Source organism: Pituophis catenifer, unplaced genomic scaffold (assembly GCF_029215685.1).
Source record: "Pituophis catenifer annectens isolate HBS135680 unplaced genomic scaffold, rPitCat1.0.hap2 SCAF_1, whole genome shotgun sequence".
Lineage (NCBI taxonomy): Eukaryota > Metazoa > Chordata > Lepidosauria > Squamata > Colubridae > Pituophis > Pituophis catenifer.
In genome coordinates, this window is record NW_027256881.1 from 52,845,467 (window position 1) to 52,871,283 (window position 25,817).

Here is a 25,817-nt window from a genome sequence, read left to right on the forward strand (position 1 = left end):
GCATACGAAATGCCAGGGTTATCCATCCCATTGATTTGGATGTGCTAAATTACAAGCTTCCCCAGCCAGGTTACTGAAGAGTGATGATGAGAATTTGGGGGAAACAACAGCAGGGTTAAGAGTGGATTGGGGAAAGCTGTGATAAGCAAATGGCCATCACTGACAGCAGTGATTGAAAAGAAGCAATTGAAAAAAAGAAATGAGAGGCTGGAGATTTTTGACCTGAAGTTCAAGGGATCACACAAACTGGCATTTTCTTCCTTCAAATATGAAAGGAAGAACATATGCCAGCAATGCTTCTCTTTTGTGCCATCTTTTTTTCCTTACTTTTGTCATTTTATTGCTATGTTGATCATTAATGTTATGATTTTGTTTATTTGTGTTGTTTTACTCATACTATGGATGTTTTAAAGTTTGCATGTATGTAAATTGCTGAGATTGTGATAGGACAGAAAATCAATACATTTTATTTTTATTATATTTCAGACAAATTCATTTCGCTTTTGTTATGCATTACACCAGGCTGTGTGTACTTACCATGGGCAGGTCTTTGAGGATCTGTATACCATCTCCTGGGCCCATGTGTGCTATATGGTTAAAGTTAGTTGGGTGAGAAATTAATTTATTTCTCATTTCTGGATCTCGCAGCATCTCTCTGCAAAAGAAAATATTCAGATATTGTATGTTGAAGTGGCTATTTGTAAACACAAAGAGTAAATATATACTAGTCATATAAATTATTCCACAACAAAAAATCAAATAGCCAAATATTTGGCTAAATTTTAAAAGGAAAGTACTTTAAATTCTGATACTGATTCTATCTCAGCTGTTAGCTTGATGGAAGGGAAAAGGTCAGGAAGAACAGAGGTTTGGCTTAAAAGCTTAACAGCCCATATTCATGAAAAGTCCAAATGGTTACTGGGTCTCAGAGTGCACTACGAGAGGGAGTTGAGACAACATTCAAGAAAAGGTGTAGAAGTGGGCTCAGTGATGATCGGATGCTGCAAAGATGGAGGCAGAAACGAAGGATAGAAGAAAAGAAAAGGATTAGAAGGATATAGCACTACTCTTTGCATTTTACTCTTATAATAATTTAAAGAGCTTTAGAGAAAGTTGCCAGAATGTTGTAGGATACAAAGGAAAATTTTTGAGTGTTTTTAGAAAACCTAACAGCATAAAATTGGTCCTAGTCATAGATTATGTCATAAATAGGTCTAAAAAAGCCTCAATAGTAGTAAAAAAAAAAGGCTGCCTTGAGAACAAGCAAGTTCAATTATTTCCCTGTTTTCCCATAATTATATACAAACTTTTATCAGCACAGCCTATACATGAGAAATGCTGAAACATTAACGCCATATTTTTTGAAAGTATTTCAGTCATATAGTCTGACTGCTATCTTGCAAGGTGACCCTTTTGCTGCCTGAAAACTACACAAAATTTGAAAAATAATCGTTATCGTGAGAGCACTGGGAAATATTACAGAGATTCAGATAGGAATTGTGTAAAAAATAGAATATCAAAACTGGACAATATATGCATAATTAGAAATATAAATTTCTTTTGTAAAACTTTATTATCAGTCATATATACAGTATATACACACATGCACACACAAATGTACTTATGTACAGTAGTTGGAGACATGCATTCCAATTTACAATAGTTCTTTTGCATTGATATTTAAATTAAAATAAATTTAAGTATTGGATTATACATAATGTAAATAAAGCATACTATATAACAGAAAAGACAAATGTTTGAACGCATTGACCAGAAATCCATTTTTTTTCTAACAATCAAAGAAAAAAAAAATACAATGACGGGACACAACAGTCTTCACGGCCTACAAGCATGGACAGAAGACAAGTACAGGTTGAATACCGACCTTCTCTGCTGCATTCTCTCTTCCTCAGGCACTCGGAATGAGTAGCGCCGTTTATTATTAATATTTCGGACCATTTGCTTTCGACTGTTATCTGATGTCTCAGGAACTACCAACTCATCACCCTCTAAGAGAAACATAAAAATCCAAGCAGGATCACTTTTTTCTCACTGCAGAGGGTTAGCTATAGAAAACGTTTCTAAATTAGGTACAACTGCTAATGCTAAAACAATGGAAAAAATAGAAATACCTAGTATAGTGTTATGGCTCTAAGCTTATACTAAGTATATGTTAGCTGCAAACTTTCAGCTTGAAAAAAAAAAACAGAACAGAAAGCTGCAAACTTTCAGCTTGAAAAAACAACAACAGAATCCTGACTGAAAGAAATGACTTTTTCTCAACTGACCATTTTTTCACCCCAAATAGTTACTACGTAACTTGTAAGATCAGAGGCAAAATTATCTTGTTCTGAGACAAAGATGGGTGATGGTGGTGATGGGAATTATCATTGAAACAATATGTAAGGTAAAACTTTCCACTTCTGTGCTTAGTTCTACTTCTTGTCTGCATCTAATGTGGAGTTAAATCTTGCATTCAGAATTTCTTTTAGGAAAAACTTTATGTTTAAAGCAGATGTGATATACAAAAAATACTTGCATGTTATACAAAATAAATGGGTAATTTAAAAATGTTTATTTTTAGAAATTATAAAATAAAACACAAAGGAAAGTTTTTCTAGGAGACTGAGACAGAAAAGTTTACTCAAACAATATTTCTTGCATAGCCTTTAACTACCAGATTTGCCTGCTGAAACTTCTGTAGTGCTAACTGAAACATTGCCTATCGTTCACTTACTGGGAAGTGGCAAGAAAAAACAAGAATGAATTCACAATGCTGACTCAATGATTTAATTCTCTATCTGTAGTTAATTTTTAATCTGAAACTACTTTACAGATAAATACTATAAGGAAGAATTTGAAATAATTGTTCCCTTCTGTCAATGGAAGCATTCTGAGTGGAACTTTACAATGCTATAAACTTCCAAACAACTGCAGTTATAAAGGTTTTATTAATTTCAAAGATCTGGTTCTATAATTTTAGGAAGTATTAATATATCTTATATTTGAAGAAGTGGAAGTAATTGTTTAAAAAAATCTCAGTGGTAACAAAATCAGTACAAAATATACTGATAGTCCTTGACTTATGACCAGGTGCTTGTGCTCATTTGAAGTTATGATGGACTTGCCATAAGCTACTTATTACCTGGTTCCAGAGTTCAGACAGGTGCACAATCCCCTGCAGTTACATGATTGGATTTTGGGCTCTTGGCAAGTGGCTCACCTTTATGGCCAACTGTAACATGGTCATGTGACTGCAATTTGTTTTTGCCAGTTTCTGGCAAAACATTGTTAGGAATACATTGATTTGTTTAACAATAGTGATGTTTGCTTGACAACTACTGCAAAAAAATAATAATAAAATCATGTCCGGTCACTTGAGTGCCTTGATTTATGACCATCATGATTTATGATGGAAATTCCAGACTCCATTACAGTCGTAAATCAAGGACTCCCTGTAATAGACTTAAAATTCAATTATGCTGAAGTGCTAGAAATAGGGGACATCTAAATGGAGTAACTGGTTCCTACTTCAGATAGACTAAGATAGTCGATTTGAAAATATAGAAATATTTTGAAAATATTTTTATTCTATATTTCTATTGAAAAATTGAAATATTTTTAGCCTATCATGATTAGATAGCACAATTGTTTCTCCTCAATTATATTTAAAACCTTGGGAATTGCAGTATTTACAAATTTAATGCTGAAATGCTTCTGAGGAGAAAGCTACTTGGATTGCATTCAGTGTATCAGCATTCTATTAGTATCTTGAATGAACAGTAATCAATATAGATAGCAGTCTTTCTTTTTTTTTTTTTTACTTACCTGCCATCTTATTTTTGAAATAGATTAATCTAACAGTTTCTAGGCCTAGGACATTTAGCGACCCTTCTGTGTTCAAAGGACGTACCTAAAAAAGGTAAAAAAAAAAAGATAAAAAGATATGAAGAAAATGTGGAAGTATAAATTTTCATAAATCATACATATCACAGAGGCAAAAATTCAAGAGGACTCTGGTAGGTGGGTTTAAAAACAGTAGGGTTTTAAACATCAAAGTTGTTAAGTGATAAAATAGTTGTAATCTGTCTCTAACCTGCATCTGCACAACCAACTTGTTTGCTCTTCCTTTTCTCACCTCCTCCTTTCTCCAACTGAAGTCCTACATCAGTTTAATCACTGATGAAGTGAGCTGTAGCTCACAAAAAATATTCTTTTAATAAAAAAATATTAGGCAAACTGTGTACCAAACTCCTCCTGACGAAATGCTAAAAACATTTAATAGGGATGTATGTATTGTATTGTTTAAAGTGTCTTTTCTCTAAAAATTTAAAGTGCTTGAAAGATCTCCCTTCTTTTTATTGCAACAAAGACAGCACTCTGACAACAGCTTCAGTGAGTAGTTGCTTCATACCTAATTAGTTTCCATTGCAGACCTAAAGGTGGGTGGGTATTCTCCTTTCTAGTTTATCAGAAGAATATTTTAATCCAGACGGAACTCAATATGTATTTTAATTTATATTATGAACAACCTATCCAAACCGTTTAATTTATTGTATAATTCATTAGTTACCTTCTTGAGGGGGATGGTCTGAATCCACTCCATTGAGTTCACATCAAATATATCAACTGCATTTTCACTGTAAACTGAGAGGTATGGTGCATTGTAACCTAGAAAGAAACACAGATATATGTCTGGATAATGCCTTATGGACATACGTTGGATTGGGTTGAAAACTGGAAAGTAAGAAAGTCACTTCAGTATATATTTTTTTGTAGTTTATTTAGAAGTACATTTTCTACAGTTAAAAATAAGCCTAGTTTTTTATTGGTGTTTACCCATCTGTTTAATATTTCTTGAAAATAAGCAATGAGAACCCTACTATCACTCACTATGTTCACATTATATGAATAGACACATTAAAGGTTAAAATGAAGCCTTTGGAAAAAATAAACCATTAACGAAGCTGAGAAATAAAACAGTATTAAATATTAATCATATATTTGCTAGTTCAATATTTCCTCAGTTACCAAGACGTTGAAATTATGTATAACCAGTAATCATTCAGAAATGAGCAGTTAACAAAACAAATCAAATTCTTCTGATGTAGACTGACATAATAGTAATGGAGTGTTTGTATGTACATGTGTAATATATACATACACATACACACACACGTGCACACATACAAACATACATATGCAAAGGGGTGTTTTTCTGAGGTTATGAATATTTTTTGAAGAATTGAGGAAATGCAGTATTACTTAATACCGCAACTTCTAGCATCTTCCTATTAGCAGAACACCCCTACCACTAATGGCTATTTATTAAGTATGCTCTTTTATCACTAACCATACTGAGAGCTTCAACGGTGGTAACTATAGTTAGTTATATCAATAGGATTTTCCTTCCATTAATTTTAGAAGCAATATATAATAGTTCCCATATTGCCTCCAAAGCAGAGACTTATTTCAAAATCTATGATTCTTCTTTTGAAGGAAAGTCATGATGGTTTGCCAAATAATATTAGTGCTGAAAAATAAATGAAGAGGAAATAATGGGTAAGAAGGAAAGGGGGGATAGAGCTATAACATCACAATATTATACCAAATGGATTATTATCATAGCACATAGTTAAAAAGTTATTGTTTCAGTATCACATCTCCTACAACTTGTTATTAACTGATTAATTATACAGTGTTATTCAAATTCTGTGAACATCCATCAAGCCATGAGGAAAAACAACCCTTTACTTAATTAACGTAATGGCAGAAACTTACAAGAAGAAGAAGGAGTTGCAGGCCACATTAGTTCTTGTTGTCTAGATCTTCGACCCTGACAGTCCACATAAATCCCTACACTGCTAAAACACAGCAGGTATTCTTTATTTGAGATTTCAACAGCACAGATGGCATCAGTTGGCTGCTGTATAATGAACGACAGTGTGTGATCATCTGGATGAAGCAAACTCTGTGGATTTCCTTCTCCATACAAAGGGTACTTTACGAATCCTGACGGGTAGCCAACACAAAGCCGTTCACTAAAGATAGCCATCCACTGGACATTCGCAGCCACTTGGATTTCTTTTATTTTTTTATGGCGTGTTTTGCTATGATTTAACTCGTAACACAGCACCTGTCTTTTCATTGCTACACACAGGCAAGTAAGGGCTCCATGGCGCACTTGTCCAGAAACTATGGTCTGGCAACCTTTAGTTTCTGCCAGTTTATAAAAATCAATCTCTCGACCATCCAGAGCTGTCATAGGAAATAGTCGTACATGACGATTTCGTCCCGAAATCACTGCAATAAGTTGTTCATTTGGGATGAGCTCAATCTGATGAACTTTCTTATTGTCACCAACACGAATTATCTCTGCAAAAAATAAAAGGTTGCAAGAAATTGTCTTGAAATATAAAGAGGGTGCTCAAGGTTATAGTATTCATCTTGCTTATTAAATCTTGGTTTTTCTGGAATAAAAAGTATAAACTTGCTTTTCTAAACTGCTTTTTTCCACTAATAATTTCTTCTAAGAATCATTGTATCCCATTTGCATTTTCAAAAGTTTGCCTGTGACTTTTTTTCTATCAGGGTAATTACCTTTGAATAGGAGTCTATTCAAGTGTCCTCAAAAAGAAGTTTGTACCTTCTTTTCCCAAAGTCAGTTCTACATTCTTTACACTGCCTCCCTTCCCTTCCTTGTGGATGCTGTGTTTCTATGTTCTATATCAGGAGTGTCAAACTCAAGGCCCGTGGGCCAGATCTGGCCTGCAGGGTGCTTAGATCCGGCCTGCGAGGCTACCCTAGAAACAGCAAAGGACTGGCTCGCAGTGCCTCTGCCAGTGAAAACGGGCTCCCAAACTCCGTTTTCAGCTGAGATGGCCTCCTGCAACCCTGTACCAAGCCCCTCCTGAGATCTGTTTTCACTGGCAGAGGGTTGCAGGAGGCCATCCCAGCTGAAAACAGAGACTGGGAGCCCGTTTTCACTGACAGAGCACTCAGGCCACCACAGGTGCCCCTGATATAAGTGACGCCGAGCTGGCCACACACACCCGTTCCCCCCCAGGTGAAACATAACCCTGATGCGGCTCTCAGTGAAATTGAGTTTGACACCCATGTTCTATATAGTACCTATTAATATTATGTCATCTATCCACTGCCAAACCAAACCATATTATATTTAGAGAGTTTGTGCCTGCTATTATAGAACTGGATATGTTACACTTGGTTTTATCTATGCATTTTGAATATTTCATTTCTAATTGTGTTTAATTATTTTAGATGATATAATTAAACACAATTAGAAATGAAACATTCATATTAAGCACCATTCCATTCCTCATTAAAAAAAACAACAGCAATAATATTTGTCAGCTGCCCATATGCTTGAAAATGGGTGGCCATATATACTGAATAAATAAACGAATCAGGCAAAATTAGTGTTCCAATCTTCTGACATACCACAGACTGAAGAGTTTTTAAGTATATGTAGTCCTCAACTTATTACCATTTCCTTAATGACCGCTGGAAGTTATGACAGGTATCTTCAGAGTATTTATGTCTTGTTTTTGAAGTTACGATGGAATTATACTTGGAATGATTGGCAACTGGCTCATCTTTATAGCCATTTGCAGCATCCCATGGTCACATGACTGCGATTTGCAATATTTTTTGTCAATTTCTGCAAAAATGCCTACTGAGGAAAATGGATTTGCTGAATGTCCACCACAAAAATATCAGTAATCAGAAATTACTTTCTCAAAGTCACCTAGTAGGTTTCCTTTGCTGAGGATGGACTTGAATCTGAGCCTCCCTACTGTTAATCAAATAGCTTAACTATTAGGTTACACTGAATGAAATAAAAAGTATATCTTATTTGAATTTTCACTTTTCCAATATAAATCTAATATTCTTACCATCCTTTGTAACATGAACAACAAATAACCCCTCTTCATTGCCCAAAGCTATTCGTTCATGATCTGAAACAGTTAATAATGAAAAAAAAAATTGAAATACACATTGTGTAAGGAAAAACAAGTATCAGATGCCAATATAGTTGAAACCAATTTAATATTAAGTGTAATGATACCATTATTGTTTCATTTTGCCTTTAAATGAACAAAAAAACCCCCCACCCTCTTGGGATTTCTGTAATAACTAAACAACATAAATGTTCAAAATTCAAAATAGGTGAAAGGTAAAAATGACTAACAGAAAATTAATGCACAATTTTAACTAATGTACACATTTACAGATCAAAGAAAAATACAATATCCAAACATTTTAGAATTCATTTGACTCAAATTATTTTCCATTTTGCTTTCCATTTTTTAATCGTATTAAACAGTTTTGTAATTCACAATACCTTTCACCATCTTTATTTTTATTCCAGTCCATAAACTACCAGTTTTCCAATAGGTGGTATGTTATCTTGGCCATGTAGTCTATATGGATTGGTAATCAGATACCTCCCCAATATTATAAGCTCGAATGCTTGTTTATTATTGGACACTTTGTTTAGGACTGACAGGAATTGAAATCTAATACATCAGGTTGCCCATTTACCTGGAAGCAAGCCTAATTTAATTCTAAAAGATATGCATAGATTTATTTATTATTCTTATTCAGATAGTCCTCAACTTAAGACCATAATTGAGCCCAAAATTTATGTTACTGAGTGAGACATTTGTTAAGTGAGTTTTGCCCCATTTTACGACTTTTCTTGCCACAGTTGTTAAGTGAATCATTGCAGTTGTTACATTAATAACCTGATTGTTAAATGAATCTGGCTTCCCCATTAACTCTGCTCGTCAGAAGGTTGCAAAGATTGTTCACTTGATCCAGGGACAATGCAACTGTCATAAATATGAACCAATTGTTAACCATCCAAATTTTGGTCACATGACCAAATGAAGATGCTGGGGGGGAAATGATCATAAGTCACTTTTTGCAGTGATGTAACTAAATCGAGGACTCTCTCTATTTTATTTCCTTTTTACAAAACATTTAATACAAAGGCTTGTGAGGTTATATTATCATACCTGTCTGACAAGAACACAAGATTTTTTTCTCTGAATATTTGTAAATGCATGGAGGATAATTTTACATTTGCTGAGCAAAAAGGTCTCTGAAGATTACCAGGTGTTTTGGAGGGGATGCTGCTTGATGAATTTAAATATTTTTGAAAGTCCTAAAAAGAGCTTCTCTCTTTTCTTTCCTCATTAGTCAAATATTTCTTCCATTTTTTTCTTATCCATACAGTTATATTTTCCCTTATGCTTCCCTTCCTAATACTGTATATTTTGCTCAGTGCATCTCCATTCTTTTTCCCCCCCAGTACCTGCTGGAAGAAGGGAGGGCTGTGTGTCTGAATGCACAGAAAACATGGTTTATATACATAGATGGGAAATCATGTTTTAAAATGGGATATTATATTTTACAGGTAATCCATTTTAATACAGTGGTACCCTGGTACTCAACTGCTTTGTTATTCAGCAGATTTGGTACTCAGCTCATTTTGACATGAAAATTTTGTCCCAATACTCATTGCTTGTTTGGTACTCAATGCACAAACTAGAACTTGTTGGTGTTGGCTGCCTTGTGACTCACTAGATTATTCCATATGGTAAAAATATGTTAGGTACTCATTGCACCTTCCAGAACCAATTAATGGTACCAAGGTACCATTGTATTCGTTATTAATTCAATTAATATGGATTTACTTTTTTGTCCTTGGCCTGTCCTTTTTAAAACAAAACTTGTGGAAGATCTATATGTGTGTGTGTTAGTGCATATTGAGCGTGTATCACATTTGTTAGGGGGAGGGGCAGATTTCACTGGATTTAGTACTTCTAGATTAACTTTATTTTTCTGTTTATAATTTTCTCCCTTTTCTTAAACTCAGAGCCAAATCCCTTCCAGGCAAATGCATCGCTTCAAAATCCAAATATGAATTAAAATTTCATAGTTAAACCAAGAAATCTGTAAAATGTTTTTAAAAATACATACCTATAATTGCTGCTGCTTGGCTAGTTTTAATAAGGGGTAAAGTACTATCATATGCTTCTTTGGGAGCGTAGACTGAGCGATCTTTGAGCTTGTTCTTCTTTAAGATCCTATGTAATTCATTTAAGACTCCTACCCATTTACTCTTTTCATTTTCACTGTCAGCTAGGATCAGGACTGAACACTTATTACTTGATGCTAATAGCTGAGAAGCTGAAACCTGGAAATGTTACAGATATATGTAACTAAAAAATGAGATTCTTTGATAAATAACAACATCATTTATTTATTGAATAAATACATTTATTCAATGTATTCAAAAAATACCCTCAATGTAACTATCTATGTAGTAAATAAATGAAGAAATCAACATCAAATATAAATTACAAAAGACCAATGAAAGCTATCGAGGCATTAAAAAAATGCATAGTGAATGACCCCAATTCAAATCATTATTCACCCAGTGAGGAAGCTATGAGTATCTCTCTCTGTAAAAGAATCGTAATGAAGACAAAATGGACAGGATAAAACTATGAATAAAATCTGATTTTAAAAATATAAGTATTAATTTGTATATAGGTAGTTCTTGAGATATGACCATAATGGAGCCTGCCTGTTACAGTCGCATGTCGCAATAGTAGTTAGGTGAAACATATCACCTAACCTCCACATGCCTGCTCTTCCTAATAAGTCATTAAACAAACACCTGGGTCGTTAAGTGGAGAACAGGGTGCTCAGATCCTTGGAAGCATAGCACAGGGTGAGGCCTGCCTGCTTTGACCCACTCCCTCAGGTCTATCCCACCTCCTGAGATGCCTGTGCTCTGCTTTTCACCCCCTGGGGCCCCAGAGACTTTTTCTATTTCCACAGGGTCCCCTCAGGCATAATTCCCACCCCATCAGACCAAACACCCTCCTCCTCACCTATCCTTTGAAGAGCTCTGACGCCTTCCTTTGTGCAGCTGCATGGGGCAGTTCCAGAAGTGGCCACCATTTTGTCCTATCCATAAAATGGCAGTCATATCTGAGTTGCCGCCACGTGGGCTGGGGACAAACTGCTTTGTTTTGTTGCCTTAAGAAGGTCTGCAGTGCTGCGGAAGCTTTCTGCAGAATTCAGAAGCTTCTGCAGTGCTGTACAGACTTCATTAAGGCAGCAAAATGAAGCAGTTTCTCTGGCAGTTATCATTTTGTCCCTGTCCACAAGTGAGCAGGACAAAATAGCGGCCATATTCAGCCCTGCAGCCAGGGACAAACTACTTCATTATGCTAAACAGGGTCTGCATAGCACTACAGAAATTATATGCAGCATTCAGAAGCTTCTGCAGCACCGTGGAGACCTTGTTAAGGCAGCAAAACAAAGCAGTTTGTCTGGTGGCTGCCATTTTGTCCCAGTCCACAAGCAAGACATAACGACAGTTGCCTGCATACAGCCCAGGGAAAGGTGGCCTGCCTTTCTTCACCAACATGAGGTCCAAAAAGCTTCAGAGAGTAAGTGTAATGGGTGATAGATAAGAGAGGAGCTGCGGAGTAATGGTGGAGTGGGATGGGGGTAGAGAGGTAGGGATGCTGCAGTATGAAAAGGGTCTTATGCAATTTAGGAGTGTCTATCGTAACTGTGAACATTTGTTAAATGTACTGTCATATCTTGAGAACTACCTGCATAGCATTTTTTAGAACCCTGAAGGCTAATTGCACCATTTCTGGAGGATTAAAATCAGACTTTGTTGATATTCCTATATTTTATCATAGAAAGCTGAAATAAAAATATGAAATTTCAAAGGAATCCACAGAAACCACACTGAATAACAAATAACTGTTTATGTAATTCTGTGTCATTTTTGTAAGCCGCCCTGAGTCCTACGGGAGAAGGGCGGCATATAAATTACATAAATAAATAAATAGAGAAATTTTCATTAATTTTTAAAAAATGAATATAAGGAGAACAATTTATTTTCTACCCTGTGTTGCAACTGTAATAGAGTATTACTTACCCTAAAAATACAGGGGATATCTTTTCGGTTTGCATGGATGACATCAGAAGCCAGTACAGAACACACCGAGAATTCTTCATCCCTTTTATAAAGATATTAGTGAGAGATTATTACATTTGAACAGTAATTATTCACATTCTAGAGCCGAGTTTCTTAACCCCTCTGTAATGGACCTCTTTGAGAGTCAGGCTATGGACTTCTCAGAAAAATGTATCTAAATTATAAAATAAAAAACACGATATAATTTTTTTAATAAAAGAAATTGATGATGCTCAAATACAGTTATCAAAATATTCAAAATGATAAATATGTAACATAGATATATTCTTCTTTATTAATCCATTAACTCAGTAAGACAAGTTAGAAATTACTGAAAACAAAATTGTATTTTTTTTTCTGATCCAAGATCACAGACTCCCCGAAATCAATACACAGACCCCAAGCAATTCATGGACCTCAATTAAGAACCTCTATTCTGGAAGAAAATCATATCAGCACAACATAGAGCTGTATGTTTTATACTTAGTTCACCATAAAAGTACATTACATTCACTCAATATCAGTAGCAAATAATTTCTTCATATAAATGTTTGCTATCCATTTGTTAAATTATTTTTCTATTGGTATAAAGGGGCAAAATGTAAGAGTGAAAGACAAATCAAGTAATAGCTCTACTCGAAGTGTCACAACAGAAAACTCGGATAAACTTTTATTTACATTTAAAAGAGATTTTCAAAATAATATTGCTATACGTATATCCCCATCACTGAAGACTACACAATCCATTTTATTATCTTGAAGGTATTTGAGCACTTACTCTGAAATTTTATTTGCAACAACTCTATAATTCCTTAACTCTAAAATTTATTTAAGTCTTTAGAACTTTATTTCTTATTTATTTATTCATCATATTTCTATAGCTGCCCATGACCTAAAATATGATCTGTTCTCTACACACCAGCTAAAAATAGATACAGAAAACCCAATTAAACAAAATTCATTCATTTATTGCAGAAAAAAAAAATCCAAAAGTGATATATTTGTTGCGGCAAAAGTATGTGAATCTTTAGGTTTTAGGATTATTAGTTAATTTGAAGAGGAAATTAGAATCAGGTGTTTCAGTCAATGGGATGACTGGAAAGGTTGCAAGGAGAAAGTCACTACTTTTTTGAAAGAATATTGCTGCCCCCCTACACATTTGCAAAAGATCATGCGGATAAGCCAGAAAGATATTAGAAGTATGTTTTGTGGACAGATGAGATCAAAATAAAAATGTAAGGCTTGAATGCATTACATTTGGTGAAAGACAAACTCTGCATTCCAGCATAAGAACCGTATCCTAGCTAAAAAATCACGATAGTGGCAATATCATGATTTGGGCCTGTTTTGCTGCCTCTGGACAGGATGACTTGTCATTATTGGACCTATGAGTTCTTAATTGTGCCAGGAAAATATCAGAATATCTGTCCATGAATTAAAGTTCAAGAGAAAGTGAGTTATGTAGCAAAATGATCTAAAACATACAAATCATACACACAAAGAATGGTTAAAGCAGAAGAAATTTAATGTTTTGTAAGGGCCAAGTCCAACTCCTGACTTTAATTCTGTAGAAATGTTGTAGAAGGACCTCAGGAGGCAGTTATTGGCTAAAGTGTCTCCCAACCAGGGGTGAAATGCTCCTGGTTCAGACCGGATTGTCCGATCCAGTAGCGATGGAGGCAGGTGATTCGGAGAACCGGTAGCAAAAATCCCTGCCCCCTACCCCATGCCAGCTGAGCCACGCAATCATCAGAGGCTTATTTTTTTAATTTTTAAAAGCATTTTTTCTACAACCTCTTCGGCCAAAAAAAATGCTTTTAAAAGTAAAAAAAAAAAGCCTCTGATGATCGCGCGACTCAGCTGGGATCGTCAAAGGCTTTTAAAAGCATTTTTCTACAACCTTTTCAGAGGTTTTAGAAAAAATGCTTTAAAAGCCTCTGACGATCCAAGCTAAGTTGCCTGATCAGCAGACGCTTTTTTTCTTTTAAATGCCTCTGACGATTCAAGTTGAGTTGCCTGATCGGCAGAGGCTTTTTTTCTTTTAAAACCATTTTTTCTACAACCTCTTTGGCCTCTTTCTTTTTTAAAAGAAAAAAAGTGTCTGCCGATCAGGCAACTCAGCTGGGATCATCAGAAGAGGTTGTAGAAAAAATGGTTTTAAAAGTTAAAAAAAAAATTGGCCATGCCCAGCCAGTCACATTACCCCCCCCACCAAGCCACGCCCACAGAATTGGTAGTAACAAATTTTAGATTTCACCACTGCTCCAAACAAATACGCAGGGCTGATCAACACTTATGGGGTCTATGGTGCTTTCTGAGGTTGCTTGTTTGCTTCCAGATGTTAATGCACTAATAATGCACTGATTCAGTGCACACCAGTTAGCTAGCTGGGAAATAAACCATCTGAAAACAAACAACTAAGTTCAAAGAGCATTAACGATTCCACAGTTCAGCCCTGAGCTACATACAGTACATTCTCTTCTATTGATTAACAGTTATCAAAAATGTTTAGTTGCTGCCCAAGGCTTTCACATCAGTTACTAAAAGCAAAGGTTTACATCCTTCCCCAAACATAGATATGCAGTTTGGGATCATTTTCTACAATAATCCAATGAACAACTCTAATATTTTGTTTAATTGGCTTCTCTTTTTCTAGTTTTTGGATTTGTGTGGAGAATAGATCACAGTTTAGGTCATATTTATGTAGAGATACTGAAATTTCAAAAAAGTTCACAAACTTTTAAGCACCACTTTATCTAGGTGTAATTAGCAAATGTTTAAAAAGAAGTCCTATTGACCAATTGTGAATATACACTAATAATAAATCCATTTAAAGAGAGAGATGATTCTTTACCTGAAGCAACAGTTGCTATCATTTTAAAACTTCAGCTTCTAGTTCCATAGTTTTCCACCATATTTAAAGCTCAATAATATTTCTATACTATACCACAGCAGTGGTGGGTTGCTATCAGTTTGCCCCAGATTGGGCAAACCTGTGGTGGCGGGAGGCTCCGTCCACCTGCTTCTGCCCATGTGTCATGTGTGTGAGCACGCGCATGTGCATGAGTTAACTGGTAGCAAACTAAATTGAAACCCACTACTGTACCACAGCTATTGCTGATGTTCTTCAATGTACACCTGATCAGAAAGGGATAGGCTGTAGGAAAATGGTCAACTTTTATGTTATTCATACCAGCAGAGATTCAAAAGAGAAGCACTTGCTGCCTTGGGTATTAAATTAAAGCATGCCATTCCTACCTCATATCAAGAACCTGACTAACTACCACACTGGGTTGGGATGCTTTCCCTTCTGCTATATCATAAAGGAAGAGTTTGAAGTCACAAACAACAGCCAGGGCTCTCTGCCAGCCTTTCTTCACTCCAGCTGGCTTAGGGATCTAAAATAAATTTAACCACATTAATTTAATTAAATGCAAAAAATCAAAACAGGAAAACAATCTTAACATCTAAGCGTAATATGCAAAATGTACTTTCAACATTTATACAAGAAACCATTCACCAAGTCAATGAGATATACATTAATACTATAAAAATAAGTTGACTTAATGGTCATGTCTTCCTTCAAATAGAGCAGTGAAGAAGCTGATGCCTCTTCTACATGCAAAATTGCATTGATCTGAGATCAATGCTAGTTCCGACTTCCCACAAAGCAATGGGTCTTGAATAAATGAACTACAACTCAGCTTGAATTCTAGCAGTATTGCTGCAGTGAAAATGTTGTAGCATTTCTTCTGGAAGTATAAGGCAGGTGGTTCCCACTGGCAAGAGTCCCTAGTTTGTCCCATTTCTTGGGATTTCTTATTCTGTTCTGCAGCTAAGGCACTTTGGAGTTGTGCCATAATTCATGTCCTCTCCAGTCACTCTGGAAGGCAACATCTTCAGTAACCACACAGTGTAATCTTTTTTATTTATTTCCTTTTCTCCCATGGAGTAAAGCAAATATAACAGGAGATTAATCAGTAAATGTTTGGCCAGATGGAGGGAGCACTGGTCACCTTCATAGGATAATGGAGTACAACAGGATAGACATTAGCACACTGGTACAAAATTGCAATACCAGTGACAGTATGGAAGTACCCTGAAAACTACCAATTCCTAGTTTTTTCTCTGAAACAGCAGGAGACATTTTGGGGTTAACTGTGTGTGTGTGTGTACACATACATATTGTATGTATACACACACACACATACATACACACACACACACACACACACACACATTCACACTATATACACGTTTGTTGTAAAAATGATAAGAAATTCTCATTTCAGATACACACACACACACACACACACAAAATGAGTATCAATAGTAAACAAAAAACAGCACAGGTTTTCTTAGACTTACTCGGACATGCCCTTCATAAGCAGTTCCTATTCCTTTCTGTGGATCAATCCCTAGAGGACCTTTTGTCTGTTCAGGTGGGATGGGACATACTGCTGGTGCTTTGTCTGCACAGGTCACATGGCATGAAAATCCACAGACTGGGAGGAAAGACAGTATTTGTAATGAAAATGTACATCAATCCTTGTTGATTGTGCAATAATTATTTTAATAATATGAAAATCAGTTAATAAGAACAAACACCCTTGTCAATTTTTCTTGGCCAATGGAACTATGTGTCTACTATATGTTATGCAGTAAATGTATGTCACTGTAAACTTCCATTCCAGTTTTGCTATAGATAAATGGGCATTGGTCTTACCTTAAATGCCAGATTTCTTGAGTGGGGTGACATTGTCCAGATGAGGGTTGTATCAGTCGGATCTGATGCTGGCTGAGTCATAATTTTTGACCACTCCCCTTGCTCCGCCCCTTTCATGCTCAGTTTTGACGAAGGAAGGCCACCAGAAGTATCTCCAACAGGAACCACCGTTATCAGGAGGAAGTAAATCGGTCCAACGGGACAACTGGAAAAAAACTACTGAACAAGAACCTGTACAGGCACTGAGACAGAGGGAGGGGCTGGACAATGTCACCCCACTCAAGAAATCTGGCATTTAAGGTAAGACCAATGCCCAATTTCCTTGATGAGGGTGTGACATTGTCCAGATGAGGGACATACCAAAGATTTGGCTGTCTCAAGGGCGGGATGTCGAAGGGCCTGGAGAGACCCTCGCACGATGCACCTGCTGCAAAACCCTCCTGCCAAATGACGCTTCAGCAGAAGCAAAGGTATCTATCTTGTAATGACGAATAAATGGCGAGGGGGTAGACCAGGTGGCTGCCCTACATACCTCCTCAAGGGAGGCCTGAGTCGCCCAAGCTGCTGAGGTAGCAGCACTCCTAGTGGAGTGGGCAGTAATGCTATTGGGAACAGGAATCGCCTGGGCCTGATATGCCGAGGCGATGCAAGCCCTGATCCATCTACCAATTGTGGCAGAAGAGACTTTGAGCCCTAGGGAGCCTGGCAAAAAGGAAACAAACAAAGCCTCTGACTTCCTGAAGGGAGCAGTCCTTTTGATATAAATCTTTAGGGCCCTCCGTACATCTAAGGTATGCCACCTTCGTTCCAAGGCATGAGAGGGCCGGGGACAGAAATTGGGCAAAATAACCTCTTGGGCCCTGTGAAAGGGGGAATTAACCTTGGGAATAAAGGAAGGGTCCAATCTCAAAATAACTGTGTCCGGCCGGAAAACACAGAGATCCTCCCTAACTGAGAGGGCTGCCAGCTCCGAAATGCGACGGGCTGAAGTTATGGCTATAAGGAAAACCACCTTAAGGGTGAGAAAGCGAAGGTGAACCGTGCGGAGGGGTTCAAAGGGAGTCTCAGTTAAAGCGTTAAGGACCTTGGGCAAATCCCAAGTAGGGTATCTATGAATCGAGGAGGGCCGCAAGAGCCTGGCTCCTCGCAGGAACTTTTTTATCACAGGGTGCTGAGTGAGTGGTCGGCCGGATGGACTGGACAAGGCCGTAGACAGAGCCGCCACATGTCTCCGAAGGGTACTATGGGCCAGACCACGGTCAAACCCATCTCTGAGGAACTCCAAGATCTGGGCAGGTGAGGCTGAAACAGGATCTATCTGCCGGGAACGGCACCACCTATAAAAGGCGAGCCAGGAGATATTGTAGAGTCTGACTGTGGATTTACGTCTGCAGGCTTGAACAATGTGAATCACCCTATCTGAATAATTGTCCTGCCTTAGACAGGCCCCTTCAAGCGCCATGCAGTCAGTTGGAGCCACTGAGGGTCCGGATGAAGAAGGTTCCCCTGACGCAGGACAATCTCGTCTGGTGGAATTCTCCAAGGGTGAAATGTGGAGAGACTGACCAGATCTGCGAACCACGGACGACGTGGCCAGTGGGGAGCCACGAGGATAATTTCTGCTCTGTCGGCGATGACCTTCCGAATCAGGGCCGGAATCAGAGGCAGCGGTGGAAAGGCATAGTGAAGACCCGGCGGCCAGGTGAGACGGAGAGCGTTGACCCCTTCTGCCCCTGGCGTCGGGAACCTCGAGAAGAAGCGAGGAAGCTGATTGTTCAGGTGTGTGGCGAAGAGATCTATGGCTGGGATGCCGAACCTGTTGCAAATCTGATGAAATATGTCGGGATGAATCTGCCACTCGCTGTTGTCCACCTCTGTCCTGCTCAGGAAATCCGCCTGTGTGTTTTCCGACCCCGCAATGTGGTCCGCTCTGATGGAGAGGAGGTGTTGTTCTGCCCACTTGCCCAGGCGAAATGATTCCTCCATGAGGCGCTTTGAGTGGGTGCCCCCTTGACGGTTGACATGTGCCTTCGCCGCTATATTGTCTGTCAACACCAGAACATGACGGTGTTGCACGAACCGGTGAAAGTGCGTGAGAGCGGGACGAATGGCCTTCAGCTCCAGCCAGTTGATAGGGTTGGCGAGGTCTGATGCAGACCAACGGCCCTGAGCCACGTGTGATGCAAGATGAGCCCCCCATCCGTGAAGGCTGGCGTCTGTAGTGAGTACAAGTCGGTCGTGATTCATGAAGAGACACCCCTTGTCGAGAGAAGGCGATGTCCACCAACCTAGCGATCGCCTGACTGAGAGTGGAACTTTGACTGTTGACATGGTGTGAGCTTGGCGTTTCTTTTGAAAAGGAAGCAGGAACCACTGCAAGTGGCGAGCGTGAAGGTGTGCCCATGGGACGATCTGGACGCAGGAGACCATCTTGCCTAAGAGCTTGGATGGAGTGGCCAATGGAACTGATGGAGTTCTGCGAATGAGAGCTACTAGGTCCCTGATGTCTGACCGTCGTTCCAAGGTTAGGTAGACGGTCCCCTGGGCTGCGTCTATGATGGCGCCAAGATGTGTGATCCTGGTGACTGGCACTAACTGACTTTTTTTGTAGTTGACCAAGAACCCATGGTCGTTCAGGGTTTGAATCGTGAGGTGTAGGTCGTGTAAGGCTTGCTCTTGAGAGTGAGCCTGAATCAGAATATCGTCCAGGTAAGCCTGGATTCTTACCGGTTGTTGTCTCAGGTGAGCCGCCACCACCGCCAGGACCTTTGTGAAGACCCTTGGTGCAGATGCCAGTCCGAAGGGAAGAGCCCGGTATTGAAAATGCTTTCCTGCATAGCTGAATCGGAGATACTGTCGATGCTTTGGCAGGATGGGAATGTGAAGATAAGCCTCCATGAGGTCTATGGAAACTAGAAAATCGTTGGGACGAATCCCTTGAAGAATAGAGGTTAGTGAACACATTTTGAATCTGCGATACACTATGTATGAGTTGAGATTTTTTAAGTCCAGAATGGCTCTCCACCCCCCTGACCGCTTTGGAACTACGAACAGGATGGAATAATACCCCTGTTTCCATTGATCGTGGGGGACCTCCTCTATGGCGTGAATCTGTAGTAGGTGCTGAACTGCTTGGTTCATTAATTGACGTCTGGATTCGCTTTTGGAAGTTGGACATTGAAGAAAGCGGGTTGGAGGCCTGGAGAGAAATTCCAGAGGGAGGCCGAATTTCACAACTGAAAGAACCCAAAGGTCTGAAGATGACCTTTCCCACCTGTCCGCAAAGAGGGACAGGCGACCCCCTACTGGAGGATTTGGTAGTGAGTCACTTACGACTGCGGGACTGGCGGAAACCAGAACCCCGAAAGGACCGTTTGGGCTGGAATTGTCTGCTCCTGTCCCGAAAATATTGACGGTCCGAGGATCGATAGGATCCCTGAAGATATTCCTGCCTGGAGGGGCCTCCCTGGGGGTAGGAACGAAAGGAAGGCCTTCTGTAATATGGAGAGGGTCTTCCTTCAGCCCGTTTGTATGTTGAGGGCAAAATTTTTTGCTTGTCCCGTGTCTCTACAAGAAGAGGGTCAAGTGATTCCCCAAATAGTTTGTTTGCAGAATATGGAGCTGCAGCCAAGCGCCATTTGGCCTTAAGGTCAGCAGGCCATTGGCGAAGCCAGAGCATCCTGCGGGCTGAAACTGTAGAGGCTAAGGCTCTGGATGCAAATTTGGCTGAATTCAAGGTTGCATCAGCCGAAAATTGAGTGGCAGCAATGATTTTATTAATATCCTGATGAAGGCGAACCTCACTGGGGGGTACCCTTGCCTGTAACTGTTGAAGCCAAAGGATGGTAGTTCTATTAAAAAATGAGGCTGATGAAGCTGATTGAATTGCCCATGCCGAGGCCTGATGGTTCTTTTTAAACAGAAATTCTAACTTTTTGTCTTCTGGCCTTAGACCTTCAGAAATATCCCCAGTTACGTATGAAGAAGAAGAGGAAAGGGCCGCTACAGGACTGTCTACAGGTGGAACTTGCAAGAGTTGAGCAAACTTTGGAGCAACAGCATAATATTTCTTATCTGAACCATGTGCAGATGCCATGGTTGCAGGCCCAGCCCACTGTTTCTTTACCACATCTATGAACAGTTGTGGAGTTGGTACATAACAAAGTTCAGGGGGGGGCTCAGAAAAAGGTCCCTGTAGTCCACCCTTTTGAGCCTCCTGCATCTCTTGAAAGTATTCATCTTCCTTTAAGGCGGCTGTTAAGCGAGCCTTATGCAATAAAGACTTGAATTTATTGGGGGGAAATAATCCTGTAAAGGCAGGTTGATCTTGGATTATCCCCTCATCATCTGATAGGTCAGAATGTCTCTCTTCCTCAAACACAAAGGCTTCACTAACTCTGGAGGCTGCAGGAGAATGAGAGCCAGTAAGACTGACTGCAGGAGAAATTCTAATACGGGCAGATCGCTCTGAAATAGCAGAGCCAGAGTGGTGACCATGAATATTGGCTGCCATTCTAGAAGCAATGGCCTGTTCAATCAGAATTCTCAATCCTTCTGGCACATTTTTTAAAGGATCTTCGGGGGTTAGCACAGGCATAGAGGATTCACCTGTTGAAGCAGCTGCAGCTGCATGGCCACCAAATACAGGAGTTGCAGGGGTCATTAATTGACTTGCAAAGGGGTTTTGCAAATTGCTTTGGTCTTGTTGAAGAACATTACCCTCTCCCTCCGAAGACCAGGCCTGGCTAACAGTTGAAATGGGAGGAGGGGGGGTAGATGGGGGGGGGTCCCCTTACCAGGCTCAGTTGCAGGCACCTCACTAACTTGCTTTTCTAGAGATTTATGCCTCTTTGTTAAATCCTTCTCCTCAGGTTTAGAAAGGTGCTTACGTTTGGAAGTTGATTTCTTCCCAGTGTACATAGTATTTTCCTCCCCATGGGAAGAGCGATCTGCCATCTTTAGTATACTCACTGCGACCACGATGTCGACTGGAGAAATAGCTTTTGGTTTCAGTTTCGCCACGTGGTTGAAATTTGAGATGGCAACGACTCTGGCGTTAAGCACGATGGCTGCCAGGTCACACTTGAGCAGGAGGAAACTCTGCTCCGGAGGTATCTGTCTAGGCAAGCCTAGAAACGGACCTCCTCAGCGCCCCCACAGCCACGATGAGAAAAAATAAAATAAAAAATACTGGCTGGAAATGCCACAGGGGGAGGCAAGAAGAAGCTTGCTGCCCCCCCCCAACTTGCAGACTCGTTGGTGGCAAAGCGGCAAAAATTTTCCTTTTAAAATTGCCGCGGCGCTTCAATTAACCGCTCTACAGCTGATCAGCGGTTTTGGGATCGCTGTAGCGTGGGCGGCGGCCCGATTTGGCGATTTCCCTTAAAATTAGGGAATCGCTATTATTGTTGGTGGTATTGTGGTCTAGGGCCCCTTAAACAATCGTTGGTGGGATAGATCAAAAAAATCCCCCCCAAAAAAGACAGGAAAAAGAAAAAGGAAAAAAGTTCCCTTTTAAAATGGGGCTTTCAAAATGGCCGCCGCCAGGAGCGAAGCAAAGCCTGCAGCTTAGGACGCTCTAGCAAGGCAAAACCGGCAGGCTACAATAGAAGGGGGGAAAAAAATTTAAAGGGGAAGTAACAATTTTAAACTAGAGAAATAAAAAGGTGGTCAAAAAGACTTACAATTCTGTGATATTGAACAGACCTGGGCTGTATAGCCAGATCTGTAGGAGATGTTTCTCTCAGGCCGACTGAGTCTAAACTGAGCATGAAAGGGGCGGAGCAAGGGGAGTGGTCAAAAATTATGACTCAGCCAGCATCAGATCCGACTGATACAACCCTCATCTGGACAATGTCACACCCTCATCAAGGAAATCATGTATGTTCACTGCATTAATACCTTCTGGGCTATTAAAACCATAGTCCTATATAAACCAAAATGAGCCATTTCACAGAAATTCCAAATATATATGTTCTGATGAAGGTTTATACTTCTGCGACATTTAAATTGCTAATTTATAAAGGGCAATTTACAAATTTGGATAAGAAATGAATATAAAACTAATTGTTTAATTCATCTGAGATACTGAATTTTTGTTCAAAAAATTACTTTTTAACAGAATCAGATGTTGCTTCATATATATCTTCCATATGACACTTAGCTCTACTTTCTTGAGCTACAATGAACATCCATAAAGAAAAGTTCATTATAAAAATATTTTGTTCTGTTTGATAAAATGGATAGCCCACCGTATCGCTTATGTTGTAGTAACTGAAATTTCTAGGAGTCCTAAGCAGGGTGATAAACATTATTGTCCTATAAACATATGCATCTTCATACATATAATCATATTCTCCAAGCTTACATTGGTTTCAGTAAAACTGAGATTGCTACACAGGGGAAGTTAAAGTCCCTTCTCCATTTTCATTTAATTTCTCTATGCTGACCCAGCTTTCATTTACTGAAAAGCCTTGTTTTAGACAAGGTTTTGAAACCATAAAACTGTCTCAATACTGAAGCCAACGAAACAGATGCTCAGATTTTTCACGGTACTTTAAAAAAATATTTCATTACCAGAACCAAGGACCATACAATGTGATCACTGGTTGTCTCAGCACCACCTATTGCTATCGCCAATCTAAAATAGCATTATGACATATTCAACTATAGTGTATTATATTAAGCTAGGGAAATTTGTCCCTGAATCTTCAAAAGGTAGTTAAAACAGTGAGCTGTTCACTTTTTTTTGCCACAAGTGGCAAAATGGCATTAACATGTAATTACTATCATATAATAAATATAATCCTTTGTAAAAACAAGCAGATGCCAGACCTTACCTTCACAGGTACAGCCCTGTCTTATTAACCCAACCATCAATGATGTGCACTGATTGCATTTGGTAGGGGTATTAAAAGATTTTACTACAAACTGATGGGCCTTAGGCTGTAAAACAAATAGAAGTATGATTAGGTGACAAGCGCTTTGATAATAAAAAAATCATTGTTAAATTATATAGTTTAGTTAGAGTTTATTTTTCAGTTTCATAATTTTAAGCTATTCCTATACCTTATACTTTATTCATAATCAGTTCCATTCAGAGAACAGAATCATCATTCTCTATTAAGTTAGGTATGTAACTTTATAATAGTTTTACATCTTATGTATTTTATAGGAACAATCTAAAAAAATCGAATAAATGTTCAAAATTGGATAGTGGATCGCTATCCAAAAAAGGAACAGGTAAAACAGTTACCTTATGTTTTAAATTTCTTTTTTTCACAGCAAAGTACATTAATATCTAATGTACCAGAAAACTCATTGGTAGAATATTTATTATTAAACTATGCAGAAACAAGTGTGGGGGTTTTCCTTTAGCTTTCAAGAACATTTGATGATCAGTAAAGCATTTTGCTCCTTGTAATATTGACCTAATAGAGAATGATTACTATATACTATATACTACACGGACATGTGACAAAAGAAGTATATAATCTTTTTCCAGAAGTGGGCATCACATACTGTAACAATTGGTTCACCCGGAACCGAAAATGTGAGCATGAGCGCGGCATTGAACAACCAGCGATTATATAGGATGTGATAGCGCCAGGACGGGTGGGTGGGCCCAGCTGCTAATTGGAACTACTGGTTCGCCTGAACCTGTCCAAACTGGCAGCAGCTCACTATTGTCTGTTTCCTTTCATTACATTTAGTCCAGCACACAGCAAATCTTTTCAAATTTGGCATAAGGAAATAAATGTTGTCTAAATTGGATTTGACCTTTTTAAATATTTGAACACTTATAACATATAGAATTGTTTCTTCCAAAGCGGGTTTAGTTCTTACTGATACTAACAACAGCATCCTTATTCATAAGTAAATGATAGAGGATCAATAAAGTAGATACAGGTAGTCCTTGACTTATAACTGGTCACTTACTGAAAGTTCAAAATTATGACTGACTTGAAAAAGTTATGTCTTCAAAGTTATGACTGCCACATCGCCTCCAAGGCCATCGAGTCATATTTTGAGTGCTTGGCAACTGGTTTGTTTTTACAACCGGTTGCAGCATCCTGTGTGTCACATGCTCATATTTTTACAATAGCTTTTGCTATTTTCTGGCAAAAAGTTCCATTGGATAAGCTGGATTCGGAATTACAACCACACAATTCGCTTAATGATTTACTTAAAACTGTGCTGATTTACTTAATGACTGTCATAAAAATGGTTGAAACATCAAGTCCAGTCATATGGACTCAACTTACGACCGCAATGATTTATGACCAATATTCCAAGTTCAGCTGTGGTCATCAGTTAAGGACTACCTGAATAAGAATAGGCTAAGTTTTTTGGTTCTAATCATCATATTTGATTGAATACCTTTGGCACAGAGAGTCCTGAACCACTATATGGTGATCTCACGGTTGGTGTGTGAACTGGACGCAGAGGATGATCTGAAACCTGAGCACATATATGGTGAACATTAATTTACATTAATATTAACCGCCCCAACACCCTCCCCCCTATTAAATGGTGTTGATATAAGCAAACTGGTGCAAAAAGTACACAAGAATTTGAAATACGCATATGGCTTTTTTTAAAAAAACAAGCATTTACTTTGGGTAACATATTCAGATTTTTCTCACTTGCAAAATACTTAAATGCTTTACAGCCTTTAACAAAACTAAACTGACTGCCTCAAAGTAAATGTATTTTAAGAAATTGGTTTACTGGAAAAGCTTCAAATACTCATAGACACATAAATACACAATTATTGGTAACAGTTATTATTATTATATTATTCATATACTTTTTTAAAATATTCAAGGTTGACTGAGCCTTCCATCCTTCCGAGGTCGGTAAAATGAGGAACCAGATTGCAATATGCTGACTCTGTAAACCGCTTAGAGAGGGCTGTAAAAGCACTATGAAGCGGTATATAAGTCTAAGTGCTATTGCTATTGCTAATATACAACTCAAGGTGAAGAACTCCTCCTTCCTCCTCTTTTCCCCACAATAACTACCCTGTGAAGTGAGTTGGGCTGAGAGGGAGTGACT

The 25,817-nt window shown here is 38.7% G+C and overlaps 1 protein-coding gene across 4 annotated transcripts in view; it reads right to left on the reverse strand.

Annotated features, from left to right (window-relative positions):
• CDC42BPA (CDC42 binding protein kinase alpha) overlaps positions 1 to 25,817 on the reverse strand; it is a 161,216-nt gene that overhangs the window by 15,356 nt on the left and 120,043 nt on the right. For all 4 annotated transcript variants that reach the window (XM_070932424.1, XM_070932422.1, XM_070932423.1 and 1 more), the window contains 12 exons: positions 25,140 to 25,220; positions 23,600 to 23,705; positions 16,403 to 16,539; positions 15,293 to 15,432; positions 11,996 to 12,077; positions 10,009 to 10,225; positions 7,917 to 7,979; positions 5,782 to 6,375; positions 4,574 to 4,671; positions 3,829 to 3,913; positions 1,886 to 2,009; positions 538 to 655 (listed from right to left, as the gene is read on the reverse strand). In XM_070932424.1, the coding sequence (XP_070788525.1) occupies positions 538 to 655; positions 1,886 to 2,009; positions 3,829 to 3,913; positions 4,574 to 4,671; positions 5,782 to 6,375; positions 7,917 to 7,979; positions 10,009 to 10,225; positions 11,996 to 12,077; positions 15,293 to 15,432; positions 16,403 to 16,539; positions 23,600 to 23,705; positions 25,140 to 25,220 (1,845 nt within the window). The remainder of the gene's footprint in view (positions 1 to 537; positions 656 to 1,885; positions 2,010 to 3,828; positions 3,914 to 4,573; positions 4,672 to 5,781; positions 6,376 to 7,916; positions 7,980 to 10,008; positions 10,226 to 11,995; positions 12,078 to 15,292; positions 15,433 to 16,402; positions 16,540 to 23,599; positions 23,706 to 25,139; positions 25,221 to 25,817) is intronic.